The sequence below is a fragment of the Malaclemys terrapin genome, chromosome 9 (assembly GCF_027887155.1).
Source record: "Malaclemys terrapin pileata isolate rMalTer1 chromosome 9, rMalTer1.hap1, whole genome shotgun sequence".
Taxonomy (NCBI): domain Eukaryota; kingdom Metazoa; phylum Chordata; order Testudines; family Emydidae; genus Malaclemys; species Malaclemys terrapin.
In genome coordinates, this window is record NC_071513.1 from 41539552 (window position 1) to 41566522 (window position 26971).

The window sequence follows — 26971 nt, forward strand, 5'->3', positions numbered from 1 at the left end:
AGGAGGTAGGGTCCTGGGGGGCAGTTAGGGAGAGGGGTCTTAGGAAGGGGCAGTTAGGGGATAAGGAACAGGGAGGCTTAGGTAGGGGGTGGGGTTCTGGAGGGCAGTTAGGAGCAGGGGTCCCAGGAGGGGGGGGACAGGGAGCAGAGGGGTTTAGATGGGTCAGGAGTTCTGGGGGGGGGCTGTCAGGGGGTGGAGGTGTGGATAAGGGTTGGGGCAGTCAGGGGACAGGTAGGGGGTAGGGTCCTAGGGGGCCTGTTAGGATGTGGGGAAGGTCTCAGGAGGGGGCAGTCAGGGGACAAGAGGCAGGGAGGCTTAGGGAGGGGGTGGAGTCCTGGGGGGCAGTCAGGGGACAAGGAGTGGGGGGGAGGGTTAGGGGTTCTGAGGGGGCAGGAAGTGGGAGGGAGTGGAAGGGGCAGGGGCGGGGCTAGGACAGGACGGGGGCGGGGCTAGGGCGGGGCTCCTCCCGTCCTCTTTTTTGATTGTTGAAATATGGTAACCCTATTTTTGTGGATACAGACTAACAGTGCTACCCTTCTGAAACCTGATCTGATGGGCTGGGCTTAATGTAGACCTGCCCTGGGGAGGAGCTGGGACTATAGAGCAAGGCGCTGTCGGGGAGGGTAGGCAGCGGAAATGATTCACCAGTGTCTTTAGCAGCCCTGGGCCCTGCCCTAGGGTTGCTATTAGCTGAGGTAAGTGTATGTGGCGATTTGGCACCTTCCTGCCCCGGCTGCCCGCTGTTTGCTGGGCGTGTCTTTAACTTTCGGTTTCACTCTCAGTCGGTCACCCGGTCCGGAGCTGGGACTTTGCACCCCGCTATGATATTTTATGCCCCGCTCCACCCATCGCATGGTGGGGACCAGCGCTGGGAAGAGGGTTATTAGGAAGGTTTCTTTGGTGCTTTTCTTCTCCTGCCCCCGGCCGTGCAGGAGACCCGCGCTCCCCAGAACAACGGGGAGAGGAAATCCGCCCTGAGCGCTTCCCTTTGCGGGCCGAGCTTCCGGCCCTTTCACAATGATCTGTCCCAGCGACTCTTCTGCGGGTTCCCCCTGACCTGGGGGTGCACCCGATCCTTGGCAGGCGCCGGCGACTTACGGGTGTGACCAACACTGGGCAGTCAGACGCAAAAAACACAGCTTCCCTTTTCCCCGCAACACACCCAGCAGCGCAGCCTGCGGGAGCCCCCATGTTAGGGTGTGTGCAGCTTTCTGGACTCTCCGGTTGACGCGGCTCAGAGCAGAACGTGGAGCAGAGGGGTGCACCCGGGAGAGTTCACAGAAGAAGCCTTTATCTACAGAAGGCGCCCCAGGGGATGGGAAAAGTTTTTAGTTAAACTGGGGACAGGACAGGGGTGCGTGTCTGCAAAGCAGTCCCTTCCCCTGGGACCCTGCAGTGGTTCTCTCAAGCCTCTTGGGGAATAGACAGAGAAATTATAGATTTATATTCCTGTTTTGTCTCCCAATATTGAATCGGAACACCCTTTCCCCCCCTCCCCAAGGAGATTCAGGAGCCAGTGCCCAGGAGTCACAGACTGCTATGAAGCTGGATAGCATAAGCATATTTAGAAGGGTACTGAAATGTAACACTCACTACCTACTGATTGGCATCACAAGTTATAACCCAAGTTGTCTTGGCATCTTTTCATTGTTAACAGGGCCCACAGGATTCTATATGCACTTCTAGATGAAGGAGTGCAGTAGGAAATGCTAAATTCAGTGACTAACAATGAATGTGTATTGAGTTCTGATCACAAATATTATGGTAGCCCCCAAAGGCTTTGATTGGGGTCAGACCCCGTTGTGCTAGGCATTGTGCAGTTGTCATAGTCTCTTACCTTGCAGAGCCTACATCCTTCAAAGATGTGTGTGAGTAACTTTACTCATGTGTCAAGTATCAGAGGGGTAGCCGTGTTAGTCTGAATCTGTAAAAAGCAACAGAGGGTCCTGTGGCACCTTTAAGACTAACAGAAGTAGTTCCCTGGGGCGCCTTCTGTAGATAAAGGCATACTTCTGTTAGTCTTAAAGGTGCCACAGGATCCTCTGTTGCTTTTTACTCATGTGAGCAGCCCAACTGGAAGTTAATAGGACTGTGTCAGTAAGGTTAGTGGGGGTGTATGTATCTGCAGGATCTAGCTTTGAGACAAGATGCAGCAAGTGAGTATATCAACAAAGAAGGAGGGAAGTGGGAGAGAGTAATGATAACATGGTTACTGAGGTTCAGTTGGGCATGTCAACACATGAAAATTATTCTAGGATAATGGTAAGTTTTAAATTTAAAGCATTCCAGTGTAGCTCCATGTGTAGATGACCCATTATTAGTGGCATGCTGCTGTTTTAACTGCCACCTTGTTCCTTAAAAAACAAAAGCCAAAATAGCACTTCTGCCCATCTAAATATGTGAAAACACTAAAACTAGGCTGGATGAAGCACTAGAAAACGTCCTGCAATGGCCCCTAGGGAACAAACTATACGTGACCTAACAGGTGTCTTTCATGTGCTGATACATAAGGTAAAGAACAAACATTTGTAACCAAGAACAAACACATTGGGTGTCCAATACAAACATGTTAAGTACCTCAGGTTAATTGATTTCCAGACAGGAGTCAGTGCTTCTGAATTTTCATCCTGCTGGTAAGCTTAATTCTGGAGGTGTTGTGTCTTCTCCACTGGTCTACATATTGATCTTCAGCTAACTACTTAGCTGAAGTAAACTAGTGTTGCTTCAATGGAGCTGCAACAGTTTTACCCAAGCTACGGATCTGGCTTCATGTTACAATTGCTGCTACTTTTTGTGTGTCATTATACTTTGGTTTCTTGGGTCAGACGATTATCTTGGAGACTTGCCTTTACCTTGGTAAAATGAGCTTAAGAAACCAAAGCAGACAGTAGCCTCTAGAGCAGTATATTCAAACAACAAGTAGGAGAGAAGGACTTTTCAGCAATTGAGTTAGATCTCTGGTAGTTGTGTCCCTGCCCTAGTCTGGCCTTTTACTGGTGCGGATGAGTATCCAAGGCCCAGATCCTCAAAGATATCAATCAATGGCAGTTAGGCACCTACAAATCTGTGAGAATCAGGGTGTAACCACCTCCTGTATATCACAGAAAAATAGAATTGTGTTTCTTTCTTGGAAGTTACTGTGGTTTCTTTAATGTTTGGATTCCAGTTTTAAAGTCACTAGATGGTTAAACAGTTTTCCTTTCACAGATGCTGATCTGTTTCTTCTTGGAAACCCTGGGTAAAGGCTGCACATTCATTGCAGGTAATATTCCTTTGAACTAGGCTCAGTCTGGAAGCAGCTTTAGTGAGCTTTGAACTATATTTTATAAGTGTCTGTGTTTTAAAATGTATGAAAGTGATCAGGCTCTTTGTTCTTGAGTCTGGAAGGCTATTTGCCTAACTAAATACATTTTTAAAAAATTCTGTATGTTCGTGAAAGCAGTTGTTAAGAAGTACTATATAGTGACTGCATTGTGTGTGTCTGTATTATAATGCATCTTGGATGGGAAGTTAAAGCAACATGTAATTAACTATTTTATGTTAATTGTTACAATTCATCATTATCTACTATAGCAACAGAGGACAAAGAGATCCTCTACATACATGCAGGTAGAGCAGAAACCTGAGTTGAGATCCACTCTGCATGTGAACTTGGCTCAATATTTTGTGTTCCCTTTTATGTCGGTGAAAGTGTTTCCCCCTCTACAATGGGCAGACCTGCTACTGGAATACAGGCATGTGCCGTGCTGCTTCCACAGCATCTAGAGCTATTCAGTTTACAGAAGTCTACAAGAGAGTCAATGGAGTGAGTTTGGAAGTTATTGATCACACAGACCCCTTGGTGAAGGTTCCCTCCATCTGCCAGGAGATGTGTCACTGCTGAACATGGAGCATTGTTCTTCATGTACAGTAACTCCTCACTTAAAGTTGTCCCAGTTAACGCTGTTTTGTTGTTACATTGCTGATCAATTAGAGAACATGCTTATTTAAAGTTGCGCAATGCTCCCTTATAACATCGTTTTGTAGCTGCCTGCTTTGTCCACTGCTTGCAGGAAGAGCAGCCCGTTGAAGCTAGCTGGTGGGGCTTGGAACCAGGGTGGACTGGCAGCTCCCCTATCAGCTCCCCATTCCCCTAAGTTCCCTGTGCGGCAGCCGCCCAGCAGGCTATCAATTGCTGGCAGTTCAGCTGTCCCTGCCTTCACTGCCCTGTGCTGCTCCTGCCCTCTGCCTTGGAGCTGCTCTCCAGAGTCTCCTGCTGGCTGTGCAGGGGAGGATGAAAGGGGGCTAATGTCAGAATGTCCCCCTCCCCACTGCTCCTGCACCTTGCTTACCCCTTATCTCCATAGAGCGGGGGCAGAGGGGAGACAGGACAGGGCTCAGGACGGAGGGAGCTTCCTGGCAGCAGCTACTGTCTCAACTTGCGGATCTACTTAACAAGGCAGTGTACTTAGATTGCGGTCAGCGTACTTAAAGGGGCAATGCGCATCTCTCACACACACGGTGTGTCTCTGTGTCTGTCTGCCATGCTGTCTCCCCTCCCTCCATTCGTGCTGCCTTGTAGAGTGTGAGACTACATTAACAACAATGGGTTAACCCTTGAGGATTCAGCTGATTGCTAGTTCATCATTTAGCAGTAAGGCGTTCCCTAGGAAATATCCCACCTTCTGACTTCACCACCAAGCTTCACAATCAGCATAGCTGTGTGCCAGTATTAAATTGTTTGTTTAAAACTTATACTGTTAAAACTTACACACACACATACATATATATGTATATCTATATATATAATATAGTCTTTTGTCTGATGAAAAAAATTCCCTGGAACCTAACCCACCCATTTACATTAATTTACATTAATTCCTATGGGGAAATTGGATTTGCTTAACATCGTTTTGCTTAAAGTCGCAAATTTTTTCAGGAACATAACTACAACATTAACTTTTAAATGAGACTAAGATATAGACACAAAGAACTGACTGCATCGTGTTACAGCTCACAGTCTTCACAAGGGCTGACATAATGATCTCAGCAGCGTTAAGGCAGAAGAACATCCCAAGTGCATGGAATGTGTAACAAGAAGATGCTGATCTGTTGATACAAAAGCAGAGGAGGTCACTGTTAAGGTTTTGTATTCAAGTGCAAGTTTGAGAACATTGAAGTTTTTTGTTATGACCTTTCTATATTTTAAACCAGTGGTTCTCAAATGTATCTATGTCTGTAGTAGTTTGTGTCCCTCCAGCTGCCCAGTTCTGAAGGGAGGGCAGAGAGCAGCAGGTGCAGGCCGGGAACCTGGCTCTGAATGCAGTACCGCCGCCAGCGGCAGTGGAGAAGTAAGGGTGGCATAGAATAAGTAGACCCCTATTCAGCCCAGCACCACACCACTGTACCTGGCATCATAACCCACACAGTACTACCCGTCTCTCTGGGGGCAGGACTTGGGCAGACATTGGGAATGCATTCCTAGGGTGCTGAACTTCCTCAGACTCATGCTCTTTGGGTTGAAGAACCAGTCCCCCTTTAACCATAAGAACATAAGAACGGCTGTACCGGGTCAGACCAAAGGTCCATCTAGCCCAGTATCCTGTCTACCAACAGTGGCCAATGCCAGGTGCCCCAGAGGGAGTGAACCTAACAGGCAATGATCAAGTGATCTCTTTTTTGCCATCCATCTCCATCCTCTGACAAATAGAGGCTAGGGACACCATTCCTTACCCATCCTGGCTAATAGCCATTAATGGACTTAACCACCACGAATTTATCCAGTTCTCTTTTAAACACTGTTATAGTCCTAGCCTTCACAACCTCCTCAGGTAAGGAGTTCCACAAGTTGAATGTGTGCTGCATGAAGAAGAACTTCCTTGTATTTGTTTTAAACCTGCTGCCTATTAATTTCATTTGGTGACCCCTAGTTCTTGTATTATGGAAATAAGTAAATAACTTTTCCTTATCCACTTGCTCCACGTCACTCATGATTTTATATACCTCTATCATATCCCCCCTTAGTTTCCTCTTTTCCAAGCTGAAGAGTCCTAGCCTGTTTAATCTCTCCTCATATGGGACCCGTTCCAAACCCCTAATCATTTTAGTTGCCCTTTTCTGAACTTTTTCTAGTGCCAGTATATCTTTTTTGTGATGAGACCACATCTGTACGCAATATTCAAGATGTGGGTGTACCATCGATTTATATAAGGGCAATAATATATTCTCAGTCTTATTCTCTATCCCCTTTTTAATGATTCCTAACATCCTGTTTGCTTTTTTGACTGCCTCTACACACTGCGTGGACATCTTCAGAGAACTATCCACGATGACTCCAAGATCTTTTTCCTGACTTCTTATAGCTAAATTAGCCCTCATCATATAGTATGTATAGTTGGGGTTATTTTTTCCAATGTGCATTACTTTACATTTATCCACATTAAATTTCATTTGCCATTTTGTTGCCCAATCACTTAGTTTTGTGAGATCTTTTTGAAATTCGTCACAGTCTGCTTTGGTCTTAACTATCTTAAGCAGTTTAGTATCATCTGCAAACTTTGCCACCTCACTGTTTACCCCTTTCTCCAGATCATTTATGAATAAGTAGAATAGGATCGGTCCGAGGACTGACGCTTGGGGAACACCACTAGTTACCCCTCTCTATTCTGAGAATTTACCATTAATTCCTACCCTTTGTTCCCTGTCTTAACCAATTCTCAATCCATGAAAGGACCTTCCCTTTTATCCCATGACAGCTTAATTTACGTAAGAGCCTTTGGTGAGGGACCTTGTCAAAGGTTTCTGGAAATCTAAGTACACTATGTCCACTGAATCCCCCTTGTCCACATGTTTGTTGACCCCTTCAAAGAACTCTAATAGATTAGTAAAACACGATTTCCCTTTACAGAAACCATGTTGACCATTTCTCAACAGTTTGTTTTTCTATGTGTCTGACAATTTTATTCTTAACTATTGTTTCGACTAATTTGCCCGGTACTGATGTTAGACTTACCGGTCTGTAATTGCCGGGATCACCTCTAGAGCCCTTTTTAAATATTGGTGTTACATTAGCTAACTTCCAGTCATTGGGTACAGAAGCTGATTTAAGGGACAGGTTACAAACCTTAGTTAATAGTTCCGCAACTTCACATTTGAATTCTTTCAGAACTCTTGGGTGAATGCCATCTGGTCCTGGTGACTTGTTAATGTTAAGTTTATCAATTAATTCCAAAACCTCCTCTAGTGACACTCAATCTGTGACAGTTCCTCAGATTTGTCTCCTTCAAAAGCCGGCTCAGGTTTGGGAATCTCCCTAACATCCTCAGCGATGAAGACTGAAGCAAAGAATCCATTTAGTTTCTCCGCAATGACTTAATCGTCTTTAAGCGCTCCTTTTGTATCTCGATCATCAAGGGGCCCCACTGGTTGTTTAGCAGGCTTCCTGCTTCTGATGTACTTAAAAAACATTTTGTTATTACCTTTGGAGTTTTTGGCTAGCTGTTCTTCAAATTCCTCTTTGGCTTTTCTTATTACATTCTTGCACTTAATTTGGCAGTGTTTATGCTCCTTTCTATTTGCCTCACTAGGATTTGACTTCCACTTTTTAAAGGAAGTCTTTATCTCTCACTGCTTCTTTTACATGGTTGTTAAGCCACAGTGACTCTTTTTTAGTTCTTTCACTGTGTTTCTTAATTTGGGGTATACATTGAAGTTGGCCCTCTATTATGGTCTCTTTAAAAAGCGGCCATGCAGCTTGCAGGGATTTCACTTTAGTCACTGTACTTTTTAACTTCTGTTTAACTAACCCCCTCATTTTTGCATAGTTCCCTCTTTTGAAATTAAATGCCTCGGTGTTGGGCTGTTGAGATGTTCTTCCCGCCACAGGATGTTGAATGCTATTGTATTATGGTCACTATGTTATGTTATAGTTACCTCTTGGACCAGCTCCTGCGCTCCACTCAGGACTAAATCTAGAGTTACCTCTCCCTGTGTGGGTTCCCGTACCAGCTGCTCCATGAAGCAGTCATTTAAAGTATCGAGAAGTTTTATCTCTGCATTTCATCCTGAAGTGAAGTGTTCCCAGTCAATATGGGGATAATTGAAATCCCCCACTATTATTGAGTTCTTAATTTTGATAGCCCCTCTAATTTCCCTTAGCATTTCATCATCACTATCACTGTCCTGGTCAGGTGGTCTATAATAGATCCCTAATGTTATATTCTTATTAGAGCATGAAATTTCTATCCATAGAGATTCTATGGAACATGTGGATTCACTTAAGATTTTTACTTCATTTGATTCTACTTTTTCTTACATATAGTGCCACTCCACCCCCTGCATGACCTGTTCTGTCCTTCCGATATATTTTGTACCCCGGAATGATTGTGTCCCATTGATTGCTCTCAGTCCACCAGGTTTCTGTGATGCCTGTTATATCAATATCCTCCTTTATCACAAGGCACTCTAGTTCACCCATTTTATTATTTAGATTTCTAGCATTTGTGTACAAGCACTTTAAAAACCACCAAGGCTATGTCTTCACTGCAAAGTTAACTTGGGTTTTTGATTCTCAAATTACTTCTCTCAAGTTAGCCAAGCCTGAGTGAGAGCAGACACACTGCAAAATAACACTTGTGTTGCTGTATCCACATTGGTATTTTAATCACACTTGTGGTGGTAAAACTTGTGCAGGCGCATCCCATGGTTTTATAGATTAAGGCCAGAAAAGATTGTGATACCATTCTGTGTAACACAGGCCAAAGAATTTCAACTAGTGAGGGTACGTCTATACTTACTTCCTGGTCTGGATGTAAGCGATCGATCTTCTGGGATCGATCCCGGAAGTGCTTGCCGTCGATGCCAGTACTCCAGCTCAGCGAGAGGAGTACGCGGCATCGACGGGGGAGCCTGCCCGCCGTGTCTGGACCCGCGGTAAATTTGGACTAAGGTACTTTGAATTCAGCTACATTATTAACGTAGCTGAATTTGCGCACCTTAGTCCGAAGTGGGGGGTTAGTGTGGACCAGGCCTTACTGATGAATGGAGACTAAATACTTGTGTTTGGCTAAAGCATATCTTCTAGAAAAGCATCAGTCTTGGTCTGAAGAATGCAAGAGATGGAGAAACAGCCGTTTCCCTTGGTAATTTGTTCTAGGATACCCAAGGACATCTATGTATCAACTGTCAGAGGGCGCGGAGGGTTCATAGGATTTTACAAGGGTCCCCTAAGTTGGATATAAACAATAATTCACTAAAGAGTGGCACTGAGATCTCTATTGGGAGCCAGTAGCCCACTCGTCATCTTAATCATTGTGCTGTGTCTGGATGGAGAATAATTAAGGAATTAATGTTTCTATGGTGAAAATTATATTCCTAGGGCAGGTAACCAGCAGGTGATAAACTTCAAACATATTCCTTGCAGGCAGGGGATAAGAGACACTTATCTCACTGTTTGGTCATTGTGGATTCACAGGGAAGGTCTGTTTACATACTGAATCTGATGCTAATCAAGAGAGTGCAATATCTTCATGAGAGGGAATTTCCAGGAAGAAATAAAGAGCAAGTAGGAAGTCCTGTTTACAGGTAAAGTCAGTGAATTGTTGGGGTATAACTGGCAGTGCAGGTACATCCTGGATCTTTCACCTAAGAGGCAAATTGACAGTGTGCCTTGTCTCTTAAATGGAAGATCATAGCTATGCCTGGGTGTAAAAAACTGGAAGGATTTTAGGTGAGCATTGTTCCATAGGCCAGGAAAAGAACTAGTTAAGTAAGTCTAGGTTCTAGAATACTCGATACAATTTTACTTTATATGTAACCATTTGTTTGCAAATCTTCTTTTGCTATTACTTGAGTCTCTATACTTTGTTAAACAAACTCTTACTTGATTTCACTATAAACATATCTCTGTGCTGTGTCTCTAGCGGAGCAGTGATCTGCATTGAAGCTAGTAAGCTGGGGTGTGCTGATGCTTTGGAAACAGTGGATCTGTGACTACTATGCATGTCTAGTGGAATGGGGGCTGGACACTCCAGGGAGATGCTTAGAGGGGTCAAGGGTTGGAAGGGACCAACCTATAAAGAGAGAGGGTCCTGCATAAGCTTAGAGGGGAGTGCTTGGGTTACCCAGGGGCAGTGGAGTTGGGGAACTGACCCCCAATAGGCACAGACAAGACTTCCTCTCACTAAGGGTGGATGGTGGTGAGGTGCCTCACAATCCTGTGTACTCCCAGGAAGAGTCACAGTGGAGTAGTCAGCAGGATCTACACCCCATTTGCTCAAGGCACTTATATACCAGATAACATAGCTACTAGGAGATTCAAAAGTGAGAAGGTGGGAAACAGGGAGAGAAAAGGGATTACATTTTGTTGTTTGGGGTTTATTTTAGGAAAGGGAAACAGAAGAAAAGACAGTGCAAAGTGAGCAAGCAAAAAACCTGAGCCAAACGGACCAATGCTTGGTTTGAGCATCTGTGCACAGAACATGGATTAGACGCGTGTGCCTAATAGTTCCTGTGTGCCATGGAACTATTTCATTGTCTGGTGACAGATGGGAAGATTAATTATTTATTAGAGACGCCTAGTGAGCTACAAGCTGTGGGGCATGGGGAGTTTGTCTTGCCCCAAAATCTGTCTCTCGGGAGTTCCTGTAGAATGAAAAATTCTTCTGCATCATTCCACAAGTGGACCAAAATTTGCACCATCATAAGCAGGATGTTGATTTAGGATGCAGCAGCATAGAACCACCATGAATGTGCCTTTGCAACCTTCCCCCCTACCCCTGCTTTCGCCTTACTACCACTGAATAGCTCAGCTCGGCAGTCCTGTAATGTCATAGGAGGATCCAAGGAGCCCTAGGTTTTTTTGTTTCATTCCTGTAACTCTACAAAAAAGTTATAAAACACTGAAACTTTTCAAAAGCAGCCCAGTTTATTGGAAGCAGGCAGTATTTCAGGAACACCTTGACCAAATGACCTCAAATTTACTTCAGTCTGCTCAACCTTTCTTATGGCATAATTATCCAAGACAATCTCCCCATGCTGGTGAATTTTGGATATTAAAAGCAGCTCATCAGTGGTTTGAGGAGGGGAGGGGTGTGTGGCTGGGGAACCGCTGGGCCAAATGACTCCATACTTTCACCACTAATGCTACCTCTGGTCCTGGTGAGGCATCACAATCTTAAAGAAACTTTGAAAAATTGGCTCTGAAACAGAAAGCTCCGCTTAGCGTTAACTATGGAGTCACTAGTGCTCCATAGTATTTCCAATCACTGTTCAGACAGAACTAGTGAACCCTAACAGCAACCGTGTGAGGAAGGTAAGTCCTTTCTTCCCCATTTTACAGATGAGGAAAATGAAGCATTCAAATAGGTCAAAATATTTAGGTACTTCAGTAAGTAGACTGTTGGGTTTTTTTCTTCAGATCCTGGGCTCTGAATTGCATAAAAGATAGAAATAAAATAGCTAACTATGATGTGTTGGAGAGGAGTTCATAAAAAAATGTTCTGCAGAGCTGTTATTTTGAGGCATTTTCAGACAATGTCTTTGAAAAATAGTGCAGCCCTATTCACCTGCATTGTGATACTATCACCGTCTGTCCGATACTATCCCCATACTCGGCATGTTTTCAGGAGCAAGTTCTACACATTTCACACAAAGTGCAGTTTCACAGAAGTTTGTTGTCCAAGAAATGCTGCCTCCCTTCTTGGCTATGAGAGAGCATATTTGTTTCAATGGGCAAACACATCAGTATATTCCTTGTCCTCATCCCAGAGCATGAAGTTTCATCACAAACTGTTGGTGGGATTTTCCCCTTGTTAAAATATAAGCAGCACAGCTCTGCTTACAGTATTATGTTACAGGCATAAAACATCCATACTGGAGCTGTCCACTTGCAAGGGTAAAACTTGCCTGTGTGGGAGATGGAACTTTCACAAGGGCAATCCAAGGCTGTAGAATGAACTCCAACAAGATCTAAGACTTGACTCAAATGTCCTCACCATCCATTCCAAGTGCCAGGCATGCTGCTTTGACCTTGCCTTCCCTAACAGACATAGCACAGCAGAGATAATATTAAAAATAAACAACTATAAAACCCTCAGATAATTTTCTTCAAGAGGAAAAAGAAGCAAGGGGAAAAACTCTGGACAAATGCTAGTCCTCTTGTGCAATGCACTTCTGGAAGTTGCTGTGGTGCTAAAATAATGAGGATGGTATAAGCTTTTGAATGACCTGGTATGGAAAATGCCCTTTGGACTTTGCTTTATGACTGACTTTTTTTTTCTGCTTTTCCACTTCTCTTCCCTGTCTGGCTAGTGCTGCTGGTGGTTTTCCAGTGGACTTCAGAAGCAGCAAGACCTCTGGAAAGAAAAGTTGCAGCCGTGGGATCCTCGGTGCTGCTGTCTGCACCAGACAACATAAAAGACATCAACTTCATCCAGTGGGAATATCTAAATGGCAACATATCAGACTTCATTGTGCAGTACTACGTGGGGTCACTGGAGCCAACTATCTATACGCACTATGGAGACAGAGTCGTTTTCTATTCAACTAATGGCTCCCTCTTGCTGGAAAAACTACAAGAGACAGACAGCGGGGTCTACAAAGCCAGTATCAATCTGATCGAGAGTGAAGCCAGGACAACCCTTCTGAAAGTTCTCAGTAAGTGAGAGACACTGAGGAGATGGTCTTACTCTTCCAACGTTTACAAATCAGTACATTAGAAGGATTCATTCAATCCAGGGTGTGAATGGGAATAGTCATAATGGAGGGGGAATTTCATCAAGCCACAAAGGAGTTGGAAAGGCCAAGACTATAACAAGGTTCAAAAAAGAACTAGATAAGTTCATGGAGGGTAGGTCCATCAATGGCTATTAGCCAGGATAGGCAGGGATGGTGTCCCTAGCCTCTGTTTGACAGAAGCTGGGAATGGGCGACAAGGGATGGATCACTTGATGACTACCTGTTCTGTTCATTTCCTCTGAAGCACCTGGAATTGGCCACTGTCGGAAGACAGGATACTGGGCTAGATGGACCTTTGGTCTGACCCAGTATGGCCGTTCTTATGTTCTTATGAGCCAGACTGGGGATGCTGATGAACACACTGGGAAATGTCAGGGAGATCTGCGAGTCCCGGAATGGGGAAGGCTGTATCTGACTCTGCACTGGGAAACGTGTATATATGGAAGGGGCTCTGAATCCCCAGAATGATGGAGACTCAATGTGTTCAGTCTGAATGTGCTCTGTGAAACCACTCTCCACTCTGGTGGCACCGCGCCCCTTGCTGCCCATGCACAGAACAGCTTTGATGCCTCTTGTAGGGGAAATCACTTGGGAGTGACTCTTCAGGATGCTACACAGGGAACATATGAATGACACCTAGTGTTAGTAATGCTCCAGGGTTGAATGCCTGTGCTTGCTCATTAATGGCCAGCTCTCTGAGCACAGAGCACCAGTTAGAACAGAGCTGAGGGAGGGGAAAAATGTACTGGCAGAAAACCCTGGATAGATCTCACCAGAGGATACAATAGCTCAGCATATCGCCCTCTAAACAAAACAATTGCCCTCACCCTGAGCGTTATGCTTACATTGTTTATTTTTTGCTTTGTCAGTGTACGGTAGCTATTCATGACGGGAATCAATAGGACAGCGAGATTTCCTTTAAACTGGTCATAGATACTTATCTACAATGCTAATGCAGTATTAGTGCATTTGTGGTCCATAAATCAGTATATATTATATACATATTTGTTTTTATTTTTGTAAATATATTACAAGGGTCAGATTCTCTATGGCCAATTTGTTTAAAAAACAGAGCAGTATAAATAAGTTAAAATAATATTAAAAGTCCATCTCAGGAAGTCTTCTTTCAGAACTATTCTCTCTCCAGATATGTTGTACAAGAGAAATGGCATAGAAATAGTATTGGGAACATAGGAATCCCCATACCAGGTCAGACCAGAAACCTGTCTAGTCCGGTATCTTGTCTCTGACAGTGGCCAGTACCGGCTGTTTCGGAGGAAGGTGCAAGAAACTCCTTAGTGAACAGTTATGGAATGGCCTGCCCATAGAGGAATTTTCTTCCTAACCTCCTCAGTTAGTGGCTGTCAACCTGTGGTCATGAGTATTTATATTCCTTCTTTTAAAAAAATGTTTGTTTAAGCCTATCTAATGTCACCGTGAATGTTCTCATTATTAATGTAAATGTCTAATCCTTTTGTGACTCTTACTAAGCTCTTGGCATAACTGATATCTGGTGGCAGTGAGTTCCACAGGCTAGCAGTGTTTTGGACATTCAGTGCACTGTGCAGCCACCCTGATTCATCCGCTGCTGCTCTTCTCCTTCCATGGATAATTTGGCAGTTGCTCTGAGTGGGAATTAGGCTGGCCTGGGGTTTAATCTGTAAATTGGAAGCTAAATCCTTATAGATTATATTTAAATTGAATAGCTAGTTCTGTATTCATTTACTTCATTACTATTTTATTATGAACAATGACGACAGATTTTATTTGACTTTAGACCACTAACACGTAACCCCTTCTCCTGAGTGCTGAACTTCCACTCAGTCCAAACTCCCCAGTGCTCACTCTGGCAGGGACCTGTCCCTGCTCAGCTTATCTCAGGTGTGGTCCTGAACCCCCTAACTCCAGGAAAGAAGCATGCGTGTTGTTAAGACTGGTGCTACACCAGTGTTGTGTATTTTTCAGGGCCTGTGTCCCAGCCTCAGATATGGAGCAATTCTAGCCTGGCAGGTTCACCGATTGAGTTATTTTGCAACGTGCCAGAGAGAACAGTGGAGAACATTGACTGGGAGAAAGAAGGAGGCCCTCTCCCCCAGGAAAGATGTTACCTTCTTTCTGAAAATGACAGTGTGTTGCACATTGGGAAAGGGGAAAAATCAGACTGTGGCTTCTATTCCTGCAATGTCAGCAATGATATCAGCTGGCAGGAATCCTCACTGAACTTGATCATTGTCGGTAAGTGTTGCATTACTCCTGGGCTTCAGTTTATCGTGGGTAATTCTGTGGCCGCAGCAACCAATGGCCACGGTTCAGCGTTCCTGGCCAAAGGGAGCTGTGGGAAGCAGCAGCCAGCGGTCCGCCACTTCCTGCAGCTCCCATGGGCTGGGAACAGTGTACCACGGGCACTGGGAGCTGCAGGGGGCCGTGCCTGTGGACGGTCATCATCAGCAAAATGTCTCACAGCCTGCAATCAGATTACCCCGATGGGCTGCAGGTTGCCCACCACTGATATAGATCCTGTCTGAATACATTTCTACTTTGGCCACTAGACAGCAGATTATGAACCGAATTTGTAGTTTCCCAGTGGTTGGTAGATGTGTTGTATCAGGTCAAAGGTGAGCAGTGTAACACCCAGAACTCTCCTACCTATTGATGTGCTATTTGACTACATTTACTTGAATGAACACAGTAATGATCTCACTTCGTCCTGCTATCGGTGCAGCTCTGCAGAAGAGGTTAAAACCCAGCTGGAAGGGTTTGTCTTTGGGACCAGGTGCCATCACTGGCAGGGGGTAGCAATCCTCTCATGCACATCCTCAAGCAGAAAACATCCTGGCTCCCAACAGCTTTCTCAACAGCTCCCAACCTCCCACAGCCTCTCTGTTCTATTCTGTTTGTTGATTATTTCTCTTCTGCTTCCCCATAAGACTGGGATTTATTTTCTCCACATACCAGGTATCTCACCTCCTCTAGAACATGCTCTGAAAATGTCTGCTGTTGCTTTGGTGTTTGCTCTGGTCTCTGGGATGGGCTTCTTTGTCTTGTGCTGCCAGTCAGGAAAGCAAAGAATCAGTAAGTATTTTATATGCCTGTGGCTCTTGGATAGTGTCTGTTGTACACAAAATTAAACCCTCTTCTCTTCTTTGCTTGAGATCAAATCAGATAATGGCAGGTAGCATTGGCCGATTGCTTTCCCCTTAGCCTCCCAGGATATGTCTACACTGCAATACAAGGCCTGCAGCTTGACATGGCTGGCTTAGGTCAGTTGACTTGGGCTTGGACTGCAGGGCTATAACATTGCAGTGTAGACATTCGGGTGTGGGCCTAATTCAAAGGCCACTGAAATCAGTAAGAGCCTTTCCACCAACTTCAATAGGCTTTGGGTCAGGCCCAAGATGAAGGTCTCACCAGTGTAGCAAGATCAGTTTGTTGGTTCTGATCAACCCTGTGTGGAAATCCTGGGGAGCGTTACCCAGTTCTAAACAGCAGCTGCAGATCCCAGCTCCACTGCTCGTACTCAGCATAACAAACAGGATTGAACTCTTCAGACCCTGTTCTGTCTTGATTCCTAAGCATTCCCTACATTTGGGGCCAGATTCTTCCACCCTTACTCCTGGAGAGTAGTACTTCACTCTGCACATCATCACTCACTGACAACGATGCTTAATGGATTATTGTTCACTGTACCAATGGCACAGCCTCTGTTTGCTCTGATATAATATGTGTCATGTCCCACGCTCTAGGAGCATCAAAAATTATAAATGAATTAATAATTAACTTACCCTTGCCCATCCAGATTCCACCCCACATCCCAACCAACACACACTCTAACCCACCTGCACTTTCCTTATCCCATCTGTAAAAGCAATCGAGAATAGCTATACCTTGCAGCCTGCCTGGTTAGTCAACAGACTCAATCTCTGTCTGACCAAGGACGGAGTTGGCAGCCCTGTACTGAAAACAGCCTGGCACCAGTCCTGCCTCTTTTAAGCCAAGAAGCTGCCAGCTGCTGAGAAAGGACGGAGGGAACAGCTGTCTGAGGCAGACAGGGCACTAACCATGTAGGGCTTTACGGGTGAAAACTGATTCTGTGAATGACACCCAGGATATGCAGTGCGTGCAAAGTGCTCCCGAACTGGAGCACGGATGCATCCTGCACCTGCAAGATGTGGTTGCGGCTCCTGTAAACATGTGTAAGCTGGGTTTGGAACCTTCATTGTTGTCTGGTTCAGGAGGAAACCAGGTGGGTTCTCATGTTTTCACCTGAAACTAGACAAATCTTTGTGGTTTTAGCTAAGTTTCGCTTTGAGTTTTGGGGGTTGGTTTGAAGCTCAGGGGGAATAAACCTCAGGCAAACCAAAGCTGAGAAAGTTTGTGTCACCCCTTGAAAACAGAATCCGCGGAGCCTGAGGTTTCATGCAGCTCTGGGCACTCACTGTTGGTTGTCTATTGTTTTTCTAGAGGGGGAGACCTGGAGATGGATGAGCGTATTCATTCAGGGTCTGGTGTGTGTCTCTTGCATCTTGCTGTTCACTGCAACTGTCCTCTGGATGCAGGAGGAAGGTAGAGTTTCCCTGTCTCTGATACTAACAAATGTGTCTGCTTCAGATTGTAAGGAGATGAATGAGGTGAATTGAATGAGTCTATGAAGAGAGAAGAAACCTACAGTTAATCAAAGGGGAGGATGATCAGATTCAGAGTCACATCTGGAGCTAGTGTAAATCAACATAGTTCCAGTGAAGCCAGTGAAACTACACGGATTTACTCCAGCTGAGGATTTGGCCCTCAGTTAAAAAAAACAGGACAACTGTTGCATGCAGGGGGAAGGAGCAGTGATTTTGGTGGGTTTCAAAGAGGAGTGTACTAGAGGCTTTGGGCATTTGGGGATGGTGGAGGACTCATACGGGGGCGGGGGGTATGGTGGCTCATTTCAGGGCAAGGAGGGTAGTGCAGCTACATGTGGCAGGATTGGCTGTGGTGGACCTTCAGGTGCATGTGCATTCAGCCACCCTGTTGTCAGTTTCACTGGCTGACCTAGGTAGTGGCCTGATCATGTGGCTGGGGTCAGCAGGGTGACAAAAGCTAGAATATTACACTGTGTTTCAGAAACCTTCCAGAGACATGCATGAATGTCAGAACTGGCCAACTGACAAATAGGTAGTGTGCAAAATGAAGGAAAGCTTTAATCTTCCTATGCAACCAGAGCCGGGCACCAAAATGGCCCCACGCAATCCAGTCCACCGAGACAAGGTCATGGAAGTAACACTTTTTTAGCAGCAAGGTCTTAGAAACTGGTAGGTATCCGAGATCGTAGATACTGGTTGTCACAGTTGAGCAGGAAACGGGCACATCTTGTAGATGTTGCAGAGTAGCTTAGGATGGGAGGAGAGGGAGCAGCAGGGGTAGTTGATGTATAATAAGGGTGCGATCTATATGTTGACTGAAGGTTTTGGTTTATAGTGAATTCTACCCAGTGTTGCCTCTTGGGGTGAAACTGCAACCTCCTATAAGCTGTAATGCCTCAGTCTGTAGCACTCAGCACTCAGCACTATCCCTTTGCCAGTCACTTTTCCAGTCCACAGGTGCAACTGTTTACCCACTATAAACTTCATCTCCAGCCCGGGAGCCAAACTCTGCCATCTGCTATGCCCCTGCACCCCATTGACTTCACTGACCTCAATGGGGTGTCACTGGTGTAACTGAGGCCAGACTGTAGCCCCATCTGTATAGTGCCCAGACCCAATAATGATCTCTCGCTGACATTCACCTTTACTAAGCCAGATTAACCATATCAGTCTCTCTAATTCTGATTTAATTCTCCCAGGTCCCTCTGCTGCCGTCATATTGCTTCAGATTTTGTTTGTATATGTGATAATAGTAACAGCCTTTATATCAGCAACGTTGGTGTGTCAGCCTGCAAAGCTCAGTGGATTTAAGACCAAACCATGTGAGTCATTCTATTTATGATTCAACTCTTGGGGGACAGGTGGTGAACTGATTTATTTCCTAAATGGGATTGAGAAAAGACCCTGATAGGCCTCACTAAGTTAGAGGAAAGGGCTGTACAGGGGGCTTTTACTGGTACTAATATTGACACACACACACGCACTGCAGCCCATTCGCTTCACATTCACTGCAAGGCCTATCCGACATCTAACTCTTAACCTGCCCTGCCCCAAACATATGACTTTAAAAGTGGAAATATGGGCCGAGGAGAGGGCAGCATGAAAGGACGTGGGATTCGCTTCTGAAACCTCTGGGTCATGAATCAGCATTTTGGATTGTCAGTCACTTTACTGCAGCGAGCGTTGAGATAACACCAGGTATGCGGAAGGGATGAGTGAGAGACTGAAGGTATAATCAGGTGGAGCTGAGCAGCTTGATGGTGACCAGCAGAGCTGTAGGATGGCTTGTCTGTCTGCGTAGCTGTTGAATTTCCACTAGCTTTTTAAAATATCAGCTGCCACTAGATGAGACTTGATTCCTGTCCATTTCTTTCCATAACTCTGGTTTGTAATAGAACGCAAAGCCCCATGATCTGACCCGTTTACTGCATGAGGCACTCCTTGGAATCATGCTCTTGTACATAGCAGAAATGTCCTCATACGGGAACTTTTATAACACATTTGTCTCTCTGCCTTCACATGTTTCCCTCTCTGTCCCAGGGCAGAGTGTCATCCTGGACTCTGCAGCCCCTGGAGCAGTGATATTAGTGGTCCTGTTTGCCAGCCTCCTACTCCATAAAATCTACAAGCTCCAAGGTGAGAACAGACCCTCTAGTGACCTATGTTTACACTGCATGTTTCCCTGAGAACAAACCTTCACCTCTGAGAGCTGGAGGTTCTGCATGGGCGGTTCTTGCTGCAGAGCCTGGTGTAGTGACCCCCCCATCACTGGGAGTCGCTTGTATCAAAACATGGGGACACTGCACATGAACTCTGAACATGTCTGTGCTGCATGAGTATCCACACACAGCACTGATCTAACCCCCAAAGTCCCATCCCGCCGTGCCCTTGGCTCAGCAGAAAACCTAGGAGGGGTTTTCAGGAGGTCTGTCTCACCTTTGGTCACTCGAAAGTCCTGGTCAGGGATCTCCAGGGCAGCACATTTGAAACTCGTGTATTATTATAAAATATAGATGTTCCGGTTCTCTCCTCCCACAGACATGTCTTAGCCCTATAGAGGTCTGGATTAAATACAAGTTTATGTCCTACATTTTAGCTCCACTATGATTTCTTTGAACAAATGAGCAAGCTACTGACAAACTGTAACTTTCTCTTTTAAAAAAAAAATACATACAGACAGAGGCTGCTCACAGACTGTAGATCTGACCGGCTACGCAGTCACCCCAGCTGTAATATCTCTCCTTGGCCTTCTAACCCTCTTCATTTGGTGTGAGTATCCTTCTGGATTCATTCCAGTCGCTGTGTGGTCATAATTTACTGCCTCTCTCTTTCCTGGGTAACTTTGTGTATGGCTCTCTCACTTCCCCATGCTCCGACTGACCTGGCTATAGTCAATGCCCTGGGAGATGTCTTTGACTAGGGGACAGGTTTTTAAAGGTATTTAGGCACCAAACAGTTCTGATAGGTGCCTCATGGAGTTTTCAGGGCCCGGGGCACCTAGCTCTGCTGTTGTGCACCTAAATACCTTTAACAGGCTGGCCCTAAATGAAGTGCTCAAGCAGGTACCTCTGTCCCCCTGGGACTGAATGTACACTGCAAGCAGGAAGCAGTGGTAACTGGAAGACTGCAGGGATACCTGCGCTAATCTCGCTAGTTTGGGTACAAATAGTGACGCTGCAGCAGCACAGGCTGCAGCACCAGCTGTACAAGCCAGCCCGGAACCTAGCGTCTATGCTCAGTCAGTGCTGCTGCAGTTTCAGTGTTATGGGAATCCAAGCTAGCTCCATCAAAGTTAGCTCAGGCGTGTCTACACATACTGCAGTCACACCTCCAAAACCTATGTCCACATTGCAGTTGATCTCCTTCCCTCGAGACCGTCCGGCCAGGGATTTTCCTTACCAACAATTACCCATCCAGTTGCCTTGAAATAAAAGCAAGGTTTTATTCAGCATAGAAATTACAAGAGTAAAATTGGACTAAATGTTAAACAGAACAAAATTAGTGTAAGGACTGAATAACTGCTTAGCTCGCTGGGGCAAATTGTTCAGCTGTCCTGTATTAAGAGTTGTTAATGTCTTGCATCTTAAATGCCATTGGTCTCTCCCCCCGCTGCTCAGACTGCCTGGTTACTTTGTGTGTGTCTCTTAGGCCTTGGCTACACTTGCAAGTTAGAGCACATTAAATCAGCCCCGGGTGCCTTAACTCCTGAGGTGTCCACACTGGCAAGGCATGTAGAGCGCCTGGACTGCAGCTGGATCGCTCCTGGTAATCCATCTCCACGAGAAGCATAAAGCTTGATGCACCCCGGCTGAAACGCCCGGGTGTAAGTGTGGACGACGTGTTGCATTACTGCACTGTGATTGGCCTCCAGAAACATCCCATAATCCCTTGAAGTCAAGTGGCCACTCTTATCATTGTTTTGAACTCAGCTGCAGGCATGGGGATATCCCCTTTCAAAGCTCTGTTTCTGACAGCTGGCATGTTTATCGGCTCTGGGACAAAGCAAACCATTACTGTGGAATACTACCGCTGCCGAGGCTGGTGTGTGTGAGAGAGAGGGCTGGAGGAGGGTGGGCGGGGGGCTGATGTTGGGGTTTCCCCCTGCTGTTCTCTGAACTTATAAGAGAGCATGCTGACACACTCTCTGCCCCCCAAAACACACTGTCTCTCCCCCCACATACACGCAACACACTTCCTGTCACACTCCACCCCTCCCCCCATTTGAAAAGCACATTGCAGCCACTTGCACACTGGGATAGCTACCACAATGCACTGCTCACTGTGGCGTTCCAAGAGCTGCTAATGTGGCCACACCACTGAGCTTGCAGCTGACAGTGTAAACACACGGCAGCGTTTTCCCTGCTACTGTCTCTGAAGGCTGGTTTAACTCCCAGCACTCTACATCTGCAAGTGTAGCCATGCCCTTACATTCCTTCCCCCAGGTCTGTGTATTTATAGTTCTTGGATTCTGTGGCCTTGGGATATGAACTGCTGTCTCTAGCTGTTGTTGTGTCACTTTAGATCTTTGGGCAGATAAAGGTATGTCTCCGTTACAAGGCACTTGAGCAGGCTAGATTTCCTTCCTTTCCTACCCCATCTACCAGTTCTCCTGGGATGCTGGTCTCAAGATATGCAACTTCTTGTGCCTTTTTCTTGTCGTTCGCCTGGTTCTCTCAGAGCACTTTGTAACACAGGTATTAACATCTGGGAGTGCTTCCAAAAGCCATCGCTGCCCTGGGGAAGAAAGTCTGAGAGTATGTTGTTTTCTTGAAGTTAATCTGTATGTTATCAATAGCTCTTCCTCCTGCAGTGTCTGAAATACCAGCAAGAGCAAATGCCACTGGAGATTCTAGTAAATCAGATTAGAACCTGGTAATTAACAGAGGGTGAAGTGCAGGTGATGGGGAGTATTAGACAGGAAATTTCATTTTCCCACTCACATTCATGCCCTTGACTCTAAAATCCCAAAATTTCCACCTTATGGTGGAAAGGGAGGATCTGACAACTCGTGCTCTCCAAAAGACTCTGATTTGCACTCCTCTCTACAGCTGGGCTCCCTTAAAATGCCACACAGAGATGCAGTCACCCTCTACACGAAGCGTGACTTATATAAAACACAACACAGGAGCTAACCAGCCTCTCGCTACTTTGCAGATCACAGGAGCCAAGGAGACCAAAGAGAAAATAAACGACATTCCAAAGAGGAAGCAGACCAGGAGGTAGCAGGCCTTGTAACTCACTTTTTATTGTCTATATGTTGAGTTTTCCTCTGCCTGTTTAGTTGTAAATTATTATGATCACTATTATTTAACTTACAACCTATACCATGCAGGGGAGGGGCCTGGCTTTAACCCACAGAAGGCAGGAGACTTGGAGCCAGAGCTGAAAATCCTGGCAGTTGTAGTTCTGAATAATTATATAATCCATACCAGAGTTTTAGTTGGGCTTTCTTTCCCTCCCACCCAAGAACATGAAGAGTGCTGAACCTTAACTTACTTTCAGCTTTGAGTTGAGCCCCATTGTCACCCACAGCCACGGGGCTTCTTTACACTCCAAAAACTAACAGAACTCGGGTATTTTAAACTTGGAATGTTATTTTCCCCCAGTTATATAGCCATGGTAACAGGGTGCAAGCCGAGCATTGAAACTTCTGGTTTCCCTGGCAGTTCTGAAGCAGAATGTGACTGTCCATAAGCTAACTCCAGATCTTTGTCAACAAGCTGGGAGCTGAAATAGCCACCCATTCAACAGGGCTGCCACCCATTCAAGCACAATGGGGGGAAGTCTGATTTTAGGGAGTCTTTAGGCTGTCAAATTTATTTTAAAATAATGATCACAATCCTGTTATTTGCAATGGTGGTGTAGCCATGCCAGTCCTAGGATATTAAAGAGACAAGGTAGGGCAGGTAACATATTTTATTGGGCCAGCTTCTGTTGGGGAGGGAGACAAGCTTTCAGATTTACTCAGAGCTCTTCTTCGGGTCACTGTGTAGCTTGAAAGCTTGTCTTTCACCAACAGAAGTTGGTCCAATAAAAGATGTTCCCTCATTCACCTTGTCTCTCGTACTCCTGTTAACACTCCTACTGCAGTGGCTACTGAAGGGCCTCAACCATGGTCTGGGCCCATCGTGCTAGGCTTTGTACATACACACAGCAAGACAGTCCTAGCCCCATAAAGCTTACAGTCGAAGTGGATGCAGAGCTACACTCTCCCCACAGGATTTCCATGCTGCTCTTGTTTTCCAGCAGAGATGACCACGGCCCATCAAGTTCTCCAAAATGCCAGTTTTAGTAGTCAGAGCTGCCCAGATGGGGGGAGGGGGGAAGTGGGGCAATATAGTATTCTATGGTATTGCAACTTTTTTTTATGGAAGGGGCCCCCAAAATTGCTTTGCCCCAGGCCCCCTGAATTCTCTGGGTGGCCCTGGTTTTAGTCACACGTTCTCTCAGTTCTCTCCATTGCCCAGGAGCTGCTGGCATCCAAGTAGCAATAAGGGGGTTTGAAATCCTTTCCCCTGTCTGTGCAGCGCCCTGCCACTGTTCTGAATATTTTATGGAAGTTCTGAGTTCCCCTGCGCCCCATGACGAGGCTGGCACTGAGCCCCAGCAGTGGGATGCGGTAGGGCACACTTCATGCACATACATGTGTTGTGCAGGTGCGGCAGGAGCTTGGGGAACACATGCTGCAGCGGCCGTAAAGAGCATTACCTAGTCTCATGCCACCAAGAATGATCCAGAAGAAGCTACAATCAAATTTGGAAACCTGTCGTCATTATGGCCAGCTCTCGGTAACACCCATACCTAAGTCTGGCTCAGGCTTCCTCTTGCAAGCCTGTGTGGTTGGTTGCTTATAAACTTTGTCAAAATTTAAGCACCTGGGCTGAAATTTTCACTGTCAGGACTCTGCTCACTTTTTTGCTAATGTTAACTGAGTATTTTTCCACCCATTTCTTTGAAGTGCTCTTGTTCCTCTGTGTTTTTGAAGCAGGGATTTGAAATTGGGAAAAGTGATGGGCTGGGGTCAGAGGTGCCTTTTATGGTTCTCATGAAAACACATAGGGCTAGTCTACACTACAAGCACTACAGCAGTGCAGCTGCACCGCAGTGTGTCTGGTGAAGACGCTCTATGCCGAAGAGAGAGAGCTCTCCCATCAGCATAGCGCTGTTCACAGCAGCACTTAGGTCGGTGTAACTTATGTCGATCAGGGGGGTGGCTTATTCACTCTGCTTTTCCACTGCCTTGGATTAACAATTCTCTGCACATCAGAGCTTTTATTAGCGGGAGAGGCCTCTTACTGGGGGAGTATCAGTCTAACTCCCTCTGCCCCCATTCATTTGCAGATGTCTGTAACTAAGAGGTTACACAAGGTCACTCCTACCAGGACTGGTTGTAGAATTCAGCCCTGTAGGGTAACAAACTGATTGGGAGTTGGGTTTGCCATCTTAGTTTTGTTGGTGATGGAAAAAGCACACAGAGGTAGCATGACTAACCATTAGCCCCAGGGCCGCCATAGGGCCAGGCAAACGGGACCCATGCCCAGGACGCTGTAGCCGGAGGGGCGACAAAAGGGGCTTGGGCTTCCCCTGGCCTGCTGTGGCTGGACTCCTCTCTTCTCCATCCCCTCCTTCATGCTGGGCCGGCGGGCTTCTCCCCGCCCCCTTGGACATTCCCTCATTTGCTCCTCAGCTGGCCGGCTGAGGGCTCCGCCTCTGCCCCAGCCCCGGGGAGCCCAGAGCAGCGTGGTTGGGGCTGGTCACTGGCGGCGCGCCCCACCACTTGCTGCTCAGAGCAGAGCCGAGTCCCTCCCTGCCTACAGCCCTGCACTGCTCTGGTCTTCAGCGGGGGCCGGCCAGGCCAGGGCCAGGGGGAGCGAAACTTCAACGTGAGTGAGGAGCGCAGGGGGGACTTAAAGTGACAGTGCGCTCACTGTCTATCAAACTTCCCCAACATACACCCACACAGGCTGTCACACCCACATACACTCTGCCTCTCACAGTCCCACAACACAGATTGTCTCACACACACACACACACACAAGAGTCTCACACTCCCCAACACACACACTGTCTGTGAAAAGGTTATGATTTGCTGAATATGTTTATGCTATCTGTATGCATGTATCATTTTTATATTTGAAGTAATGCGTATTGGCTCTATACCTGGATGTCAAATGTTTGTTCCTAGGGTAATTCCCACAAGGTATTTAGCCAGCACATCTTGAAGGGACTAGTCAAAGTAAGTGGCTCACCAAGGAACACTTAATTCACACTGGACCATGGGAGACGCCCATCTACATTGAATGGACTTTCCATATGAAATGTAGGTAATGGCCCGGAGGTGGGGGGCCATAGGAGCCAGGGGTGATGGAGGGAGCACCATCATACAAGTTTGCCCAGGGTACCATTGTCATAAGGCCGGCCCTTATTAACCCTCAATGCACAAACCAGGAATAGTGCCTGATAGTATCCTGATTCCCACCATTCCTCTACTAGCTAGCAAATAGTCATGTAAGCCACTGTACTGCTGTTACTATTAAATAGCTTTATGTTGTACACATAAAAGGTATTAGTTCAAACCCTGCCATTAGTTCACCTGGCTGTCAGTATAGCTCAATAGGATGGCAGGATTGTGTTTGTTTTAGACACTAGAAAATGACTTACAAAAAGCTACATTAGAAGAATATTAAGGTTGCAAAGTCAAGCACTCAAATTAAAAAATACTAGTAGGAAAGATTGCCCATGTAATCACAAATCTGCACCTCAGGCATAGGTTTTTAATGATGCCGTTTTTAATTGCATCATCACCTACAATTTAGTCTATGGGACCCCTGCCTCAGTCAATGCTCAGGGTAGACACTACATGAGGTGATGAGTGGCAAGAAAAAAATTGTTGTCTTGTATTGAAGGCCTGAGGCTGAAGCGAGACAGATTCTATTTCAGACTCTGTCACAGACTTCCTGTGGTTTATTGTGTGTTTACGGAAGTGTGTGTGGGAAGGGCAGGAGTGGACAATCTCTGTTTGGGCATTTTCTATCTTTTCAGTGCTGGATTCTGCAACTTTAATGTCACTTCTACAGAGTATAACTCCAGTGTCATTCAGCTCTTGCATGTATCTAGCAGCCATGGTACTCATGTATGTTTGTCACTGTTACATTAATGTTAGGATTTTCTTTTATAGCATTCCTATGTCTGTGTTAGGAGTAATACAAGTAAAATAACAGAGAGAAATATTACCTCATGCTGTCTCGTTTCTAATCTGATCTCTCCCTCCCCCCGCACTCTCAGCAGTGAGGTGAGGGCTCCTTACCTTACCCAGACTGCACCCACCTAGCCAGTTTCTGGTTTCTCCACTCACACGTCCTTGCTGATTAGGGCAGATTCAAACCCAGCTCCTTCAGACTGCCATCCAAACCCTTCTGAGCTCTGTTTCCTTTCCCTCCAGAGGTAAATGGCATCCTCTTTCTCAAGTTCTCTCCTGAAAAGTTGATTGACCAAAGTCAGAGACAAAAGGTAGATGATTTGGGTGCAAACCACAAAAGTACTTAGCTGCCTAAACCCCAGATTTAGGCATCTAAATGCCAGTTTTGGCTCCATAAAACTCCCACCAAACCCTGTAGGTGTCTTTATTCACT

At 45.8% G+C, this 26971-nt stretch overlaps 1 protein-coding gene across 1 annotated transcript; it reads left to right on the plus strand.

Annotated features, from left to right (window-relative positions):
• The first annotated feature begins 588 nt into the window (after nucleotides 1–588).
• Nucleotides 589–26572, plus strand: LOC128842825 (uncharacterized). The gene is made up of 11 exons (XM_054039023.1): nucleotides 589–695; nucleotides 3208–3262; nucleotides 12289–12633; nucleotides 14680–14949; nucleotides 15670–15786; nucleotides 17176–17277; nucleotides 18539–18661; nucleotides 19380–19475; nucleotides 20016–20108; nucleotides 22494–22558; nucleotides 23996–26572. Exons 2-11 carry the CDS (start codon nucleotides 3208–3210, stop codon nucleotides 24035–24037), a joined length of 1308 nt encoding a protein of 435 aa, XP_053894998.1. The 5' UTR covers nucleotides 589–695; the 3' UTR covers nucleotides 24038–26572.
• The last annotated feature ends 399 nt before the right edge of the window (nucleotides 26573–26971 follow it).